General features: G+C 38.3%; 1 protein-coding gene across 1 annotated transcript in view; it reads right to left on the bottom strand.

Annotated features, from left to right (window-relative positions):
* Positions 1–1,410: 1,410 nt before the first annotated feature.
* Positions 1,411–7,473, bottom strand: part of EFCAB7 (EF-hand calcium binding domain 7) — a 31,437-nt gene continuing 25,374 nt past the window's right edge. Inside the window, exons 11-12 of the mRNA XM_042463276.1 lie at positions 7,110–7,217; positions 1,411–3,523 (exon numbers count right to left, since the gene is read on the bottom strand). Of these exons, the coding sequence (XP_042319210.1) occupies positions 3,449–3,523; positions 7,110–7,217 (183 nt within the window). The 3' untranslated portion in view covers positions 1,411–3,448. The remainder of the gene's footprint in view (positions 3,524–7,109; positions 7,218–7,473) is intronic.

Raw genomic sequence — 7,473 nt, 5'->3', positions numbered from 1 at the left:
GTTTTGATGGCTGATTGGGGACAATTTTCCATAGTAGTTTACAAATTGTAAAAGTTTACAATTTTCCATACTTGGGCTGTTGTCAATCAGAGTAGAGACTGCAGTCAACAAATCAGAAGACTTGGACTTAGAAGGAGAACTAGACGAGATCCTTAAGTGTAAAATATATCACTGAATACTAAAGTTAAGATGGACCATGCCATAGTATTCTCCATTTCTATGTATGATTGTGAAAGATGGACAATGAAAAAAACCTGATAGGAAGAATATTATCTAATTTGAGAGATGGTGCTAGAGTTCTGCAAATACCATGGACGGCTAAAAAGTCCCAAAAAACAGGTCCTAGAAAAACCAGGCCAGAATTCTTCCTAGAAGCAAAGATGACTAAGTTGAGGTTGTCATATTTTGGCCATATCATGAGAAGAAAGGACTCACTAGAAAAGATGATGATGCTTGGTAAAGCAAAGAGCAATAGGAAAAGAGGAAGACAGCATACCAGATGGATAGATTCAATCATAGAAGCCATGGCCATGAATCTGAAACAGCTGAGCAGCGTGTTTGAGGATAGGATGACTTGGAGGCCACCCATTGATTAGGTCGCCATAGGTCAAAGTTTACTTAAAGGCAGTTAACAAAAAATACCCAGTCCTAGTCCAACACTCAAATCCAGGGATTTGCAATTTATTAGCAATAATTTAAAACTCTCAGCTAGAGTGGCAAAGACTCAATAAACTGCAAACTCCAGGATTCCTCAGGATGCAGCCACAGAATCATAGTGCTATAATTGTACAGTTGGCCCTCCTTATCCATGGATTTTTTATACACAGATTCAAACATCCATGGCTTGAAAATATTTTAAAAAGTATAAATTTCAAGTATCAAACCTTGATTTTTCCATTTTATATAAAGGACACCATTTCACTATGCCATTGCATTTAATGGGATGTGAGCATACACAGGTTTTGTTATTCTTGGGGGTTCCTTGAACCAAACCCCAGCAGATAACAAGGGTCCACAGTATAGTCTAAAAGTGTCCAACTAATGGGTGAATAGTAACCATAGAAGCCAAGGAACAGCAGTCTCCATTCTCAGTGCAGCTGGTCGCTGGCTTGAGTGGAAAAGTGGGCGAGGTCCCATTGGCTTTAGTGGCCACAAACAGCCAAGGACTGCCTATGCCTCCACTGTGTGCATCTCTGCCATAGCCATTGGTTGCCTTGTATTTATCAAGTTGTGATTGTTAAAAAGCTTTTGATGTTGTGCAGCACGTGAGGCAACACGTCAACATTTGGCACCAGATTTTCCACCTTCGTGACTGTAGTCAGCAGCTTGTGAGCTGGAGAAACACCTCTCCCTTTTTCAATGAGCAAAGAGACACTGTAAACTTCTCTCAGATGAGGCTTTTCTTCTTAGAAGAAGTTCCACTGTGTACAACACTATATACATCGACACCACCCACACTAGTAACAACCCACTCTGAGTAAAATGCTCCTCACTACTCTAGCAAGGGCTCCGTGAGGCTACTAGGCTTTGCCTCCCCCTTTGGTGCCACAAAGGATCCAGCCTCCCTCTTGAGGGACTTTTCAGACTGCAGCATCCTACAGTACTTTACAGCACTTGTTGACTATTTTTTTATGTCACTTCCTGTTTAAATGCCTAATCATTATGGCTCACAGTAACCCTTTTATGCCTGGTTACTATTAAAACCCACATTGTACATTTTCATTGTGACTCTATATCCCAACAGTGATAACTAAAATTTTGTGTGCAGTAATTCAGTGTTTAGTTGTGGTACAAGTCTTTTATAATATATATTCTACAGTGTGGAGGAAAAAATGGATATAAGTACATGTACATTTGCTTATTCTAGCTCAGGTGAGCAAGCAGATTCTGATTTACAATCCCCACACAATTCCCTTGAAAGCCATTTTGCTATTTTTTACCCTGATTTAAGAAAAAGAACATCACTTTAGTGCTTCTATATAAAAATACAGATGACTGCAATAAAAGAGACCACTCACTACCCAAAGCCAGCCAAAATGAAATGTTTTCACGTTGTTTCCCAAAAATGACTTCTGGCCTTCCAGTTTTGTAAAATTAAGTCAGCTCTTGTATATGAGCTGTTTAGGGTACAGCTCTGTAACTTTGTTCTATGTACGCAGCACATGTTTGTAACAAACAGGTATATCTTAGATATTGTGAAGTGATACAGAGAGGAAGTTGTTTTTCAGAAATTATGCCAGCACTGTGTAGTTAAAGGGCAGCACCTTTAGGAAGATGATAGAAAATGGAGCACTGATATCATTTGTTCCTGGTGATCTGTCATTCTAAAGAATGGAAATGGGTGGACCTCTAAATTATACATCATCTGCAGTCTCTGCACAGTATTTAAATCAATGATACATGGACCACACAGCAACAGTAAAATGTTCAAGATTATGAAGATACAAATAACCATTGCTAGGTTACATTGCATGGAGGTCTGAGCCTCCCTTAAGACTGGGGCAGTGATGTTTAACCCCTCACCCCTTCGATAATTAAGCAAAACTGAACCTTCAATTGTGTAGTGCTATCTCAGGAATTATCAATCAGAAATGTAGTAAATGATAAAGGAGAATATAAAATAAAATAAAAGTCCCAAAATAGACAGGCAGGGAATAATGGCTTCTGGCCACTTTTGGGGTGGGGTGCTTATACAACGCATGCCCCAAAAGCAGCTGGAAACCACGTGAAGAGCGTTCTAACCTGGAAAAGGCAGCACAAAAAGTAGTAGTGAAAATTCAATATAAATCTGAAAAGAAGAGCAATGGGATAGAATAGGGGGGCTAGAGTATGCTCCCATCTTTATGCATTTTACCACCTTTGCTCTACATGCTAACTTAATTCCAGAGCTTTTGTTCTTACAGTAGTATGCTGGCAGAGAGGGTGTGTCAAAAGCCTCTGCATCCAAGAACACATTTTTCTAATTTTCCCTTTGCTTGATATCTTAATTTTATGTTTTCATCAATTGCACATTGTTTCATTTATTATTTTATCACAGTCAAAGTGTTAACTGTTTCAGTTAGTATATAATGATGATGCAAAGAATTCTGTAATTTCACTGTCTTATATTAAGATTTCTGCAAACAGGCAAAATTAATAATGACTTGCTTTTCAGTCATCAGTTACCCGAGCTTAAAAAAGGCCCTGAGGGTAGGGTCCCTGTTTGAATATCTAGGAACATAAGAAATTTAAATTTGTTTATATACATAGTATTCCAGAAGCAAGCAGGTATTTTGTGATGTCAAAGTATGAAAAGGTAACTGAAATCATCACAATTACAGGGATATCCAAAATAAGGAAGTATGTCCTGTTTCAAAAATGATGAGATAAATCAAGCTATCCATATATCACAGAGCAAAGGCCTTCTTTGTCAAGAAGCAGGAGAATGTCATTTCCTAACCACAATCACTTAAGACAAGACAGAATAAACACAACTGTGTATCCATTCTTCTTTATCATTCAGTGCCATCACATGCTGACAGACCTGCAGCCGAAATACAGAAAAGAGAAAGTAATTATTTCTGTCTTCCATAATTCTTGTAGAATGTCAATTATTTATCCCACCAAACAGGCATAAAATGGTCCAAAACACACTGCAGAAATAATCCAGTTTGAGACTGCTTTAACTACCCCAGCTCAATGCTAGAGAATTCTGGGAACTGTAGTTTTGTGAGATATTTAGCCTTCTCTGTTAGAGAGCTCTGGTGCCACAATAAACTACAATTCCTAGGACTCCCTAGCAGTGAGCCAGGGCAGTTAATGCGATGTCACGCTGGATTATTTCTGCAGTGTGTTTTTGACCTATGTTATTCCTTTATTTTTCTGGATTTCAGATATTATCCCACATTCTTACCTCAACTAAGGCCAGTTATAACACTTTAAAAGAAGTCAAGCCATAAATAAACCTATATAGATGTATAATTACCTGGTATTAGTTAATACAGCAAAATGGTAAAGGCTAATGTCACTGTGAAGAAAGAACAGGAAAAAAAAGTCTCCTTTGCAGGGGCACCCTGCTACTACTGGTCTTCTCACATGTATTTGTGAGTTTGTTGGGGGAGTTGCTAATAACACACCTTACAACATTTTGCAGTTTAAAATAAGGATGCAGTTGTTAACATCCTAGTTCTTATAAATACTTAAGATTGCCCCTAGGCTCAGGAAAGGAGAGAAAGAAACCAGGGCCACCATCAGCTTCCTTGAAAAGCCAACAACAGTGGTCTTTGCTTCTTCCAAATTTAATCTAGCTGCCATCCTATCAGATTGAGGAATGTCTTCAAAATAAATGCAGGGGCAGATATGTTAACCCTAAGACAAATTCCAAAGTTCATACTGTGGTCCAATACACACTGCAGAAATAATCCAGTTTGTGACCACTTTAACTGCCCTGGCTCAGTGCTAGGGAATCCTGGAAATTCTGTAATTTACTGTGGCATCAGAGCTTTCTGACAGAGAAGGCTAAATGCGTCACAAAACTACAAAACTACAGAATTCACTAGCACTGAGCCAGGGCAGTTAAAGCTGTCTCAAACTGGATTATTTCTGCCATGTGTTTTGGGCCAGTGATAATGTCTTTATTAGCCCAACCAAAAACACAGAGTCCCTGTGCAAGTTTGTGGAACCAAAGTTTTGCCATGAAGAAAAGTTATTAAAAAAAAAAAGCACACAGGAGAAAAACATGTGTTTGTGTTGCTACAGTCAAGTAGCCTACAAGTAGGGTTAAAAAGGTTTGGGAAGAGACTATCAAATAAGATACTTTGAGTTGCACCCCTAATGACCCAGGGGCATACTGGGCACATGAAAGACAATAAAAACAGAATAATAAAATTTGGTTATCTATTTGATAATGCAGAGGACTCCCTTGAAGCCTCAAACCTGTCTCTGGAAAATCAAATTTTACTGCTCTGCTTCTATTGCCTTTCTTGTACCCAATATGCCAGAGGCCTGTGCCTGTGCCCTAATTTGATAGTTTGCAGCCCTTTCGTCCCAAACCAGTTGAATACAACACACAAAGTACATGACTCTAATGCTGTCACCCCCTGCATGATTTTTTTAAAAATATCTTTGCTAGTGAAGAAACTGGTTTCAAAAACTTGCAGAGATTTTTGTGCCTTTTTGGTTAGGGTAATAGAGAGCCAGTGAGGTGATTTGAGTATCAGACTACAAATTTAGAGAGCAGGGTTTGATTCCTCACTTTGGTCATGGAAACCCATGGGTGACTTTGGGAGAGCCAGACTCTTTCAGCCCCAGAAAACCCTGTGATAGGTTTGCCTTAGGGCTGCAGTAAGTTGGAAATGACTTGAAGGCATACAACAATAACAACAAATCGAAGTACTGCCACAGTATGGATTTTGGAATTTGCCACAATATGTGTAGAACCTATCTTCTTTTTCTTTTCCTTCCCCATTATGTCATATCTTTTGGATTATAAATCAGAGGGTAAGTGGGTAGGATATGTCTTGCCCTGCCTTGATATATTCGTCAGTTTGAGAGCCTTTTGAGTAGGGTTCATATGGTACAAATAAATGAATAATGATGGGCTAAACGCAAATGACTTTCCCTACAAAAACAACTTGGTGAGCTGGTGATCTAATCCTTTTCACTATTACTACACATTGTTGATGCTTCTCATCTCTTGTAAACAGTACTGTCATCCACTAATTATGGTTATTGACATACAAGGAAAACATAACTGTTCTCCAACATGGAATGTAATATACTTAGAGGAGAGCTGGATACCACAGCTGTTCAAAGTTCTGTGGATACCACAGACTGTCAAAATGATCAATAAATGGGCCTGAGGACAAATCAAGCCTGAATTTTCCCTAGAAGCCAAAATGATGCAATTAAGGTTATCGTCCTCTGGCCTTATCATGTAATAACATGACTCATTTTGAGGCGGTACTGAAAAGTTCTTGGCTCAACCAAAAGAGGAATGCCCTAAAGTCATGAAACTTACATGCTATTCCACATATTCACCCTGATGGTCAACACACTTGGCACATCATTTCTCTAGTTTCTTTAACCCTTCCAAAATATTTCTGATATCTAATCACTGAAATACTGCTGTGCTGTTGCTATCACCTCTGAATCATTAAAAAAATCCTTCCTTTCAAATTCTCTTTAAGGTTTAGAAACAGGAAATAGTCAGATGGAACAAGATCTGATGAGGTGGGCCTATGCACTCAAACCTCAAATTCTTCAAAACATCCATCATCTTGCCAGCCCTGTGTGCAGGTGCATTGTTCTGCAAACAGGGAACACCTTTCTTCAGTGTCCTTGGCCGTTCTTTCTTCAATGTCTCCTTTAATCATACAGCAAGTTAGAGTAGTATTCTGCATTAATTGTTTGGCCCGTCTGAAGATTAGTCATTAAAAAACCTTCCTTATCCCTCAAAAACTGTGACTTTTCCTGCAGGCTTTTAAGTCTTAAATTTCTTTGGCTGTGGAGAACCTGACTGCTGCCACTGCAAGGATTGTTGTTTGGTCTCAGGATCATAGTGATGTGTCATCAACACTGATGAGTCTTTCCCCCCAAAATATCACTAGATAGCTCAAAATACTGCAAAATCAGTTTTAAAGTATCCACTCAATTTCATTTCTGGTCAGCATTCAAAACTTTCAGCACCTACTTGGTGACAGCTTCTGCATAATCAACTACTCATGTATTACAAACCCCTGGGGGGTATCTCATTCATTCATCGCCCAAAAGTAAATTAATTTCTAGTGATATTGTGAATGAGCTAAACTTCAAAGTATGACAAGTTTAGCAACTTGCACTAATAACACTTCAGAAAAGAGTCCTCCAAATACAAAGAACAGAAAAAAAGTTTTCTATCTGCTTCTCTCACCTCCTCCCAACATCTGTTTCTCTATTTACTCTCCATATTAAATAAGGACTTCTTCTTTAGAACTGGTATTTAACAAATAGCTATTGAAAATATTAATTTATTGTTGGTTCAGTTAGGATATATATTTTCAAAGTTGAGCTGTAAATTGCATTTTGTACCCTGTTAGATCAAAAGGTAAAATATAAATATTTAAAACAAATAAACAAATAAATACAATTACCATCATGGATTTGGGAGCCACTTCAACAGCAAAAATATCAAGTCCTCTATTATTTATGCAGTTCTTACTTTGCTCACTGTTTATGTGAATTATTGCTTTGCTTTCAGACTGTTAAGAGAATAGCAATATTAGCATCAAGATACTTAGAAACAGCTGTTAGTGCAATTTATGATACATTTTAACAGCCCATGAAATAGCGAGGCCAATAAGGATCTCTCTTGGAAAAATCATAAACCTAGTATTAATTGTGGAAGTTTTGCTATAGAACAGTATAGTAGGATCCCAAAGGGCCAGATACTTCCATATATCTGGGCCCTCAGAGGTAAAGGTAGAAGCTGCTGTAGCTCACAAAGGAGGGAGTTCT

This window comes from Sceloporus undulatus, chromosome 4, assembly GCF_019175285.1.
Source record: "Sceloporus undulatus isolate JIND9_A2432 ecotype Alabama chromosome 4, SceUnd_v1.1, whole genome shotgun sequence".
Classification (NCBI taxonomy): domain Eukaryota; kingdom Metazoa; phylum Chordata; class Lepidosauria; order Squamata; family Phrynosomatidae; genus Sceloporus; species Sceloporus undulatus.
Note: the sequence above shows the minus strand (reverse complement) of the source record. Positions and strands in the feature narration are given on the sequence as shown.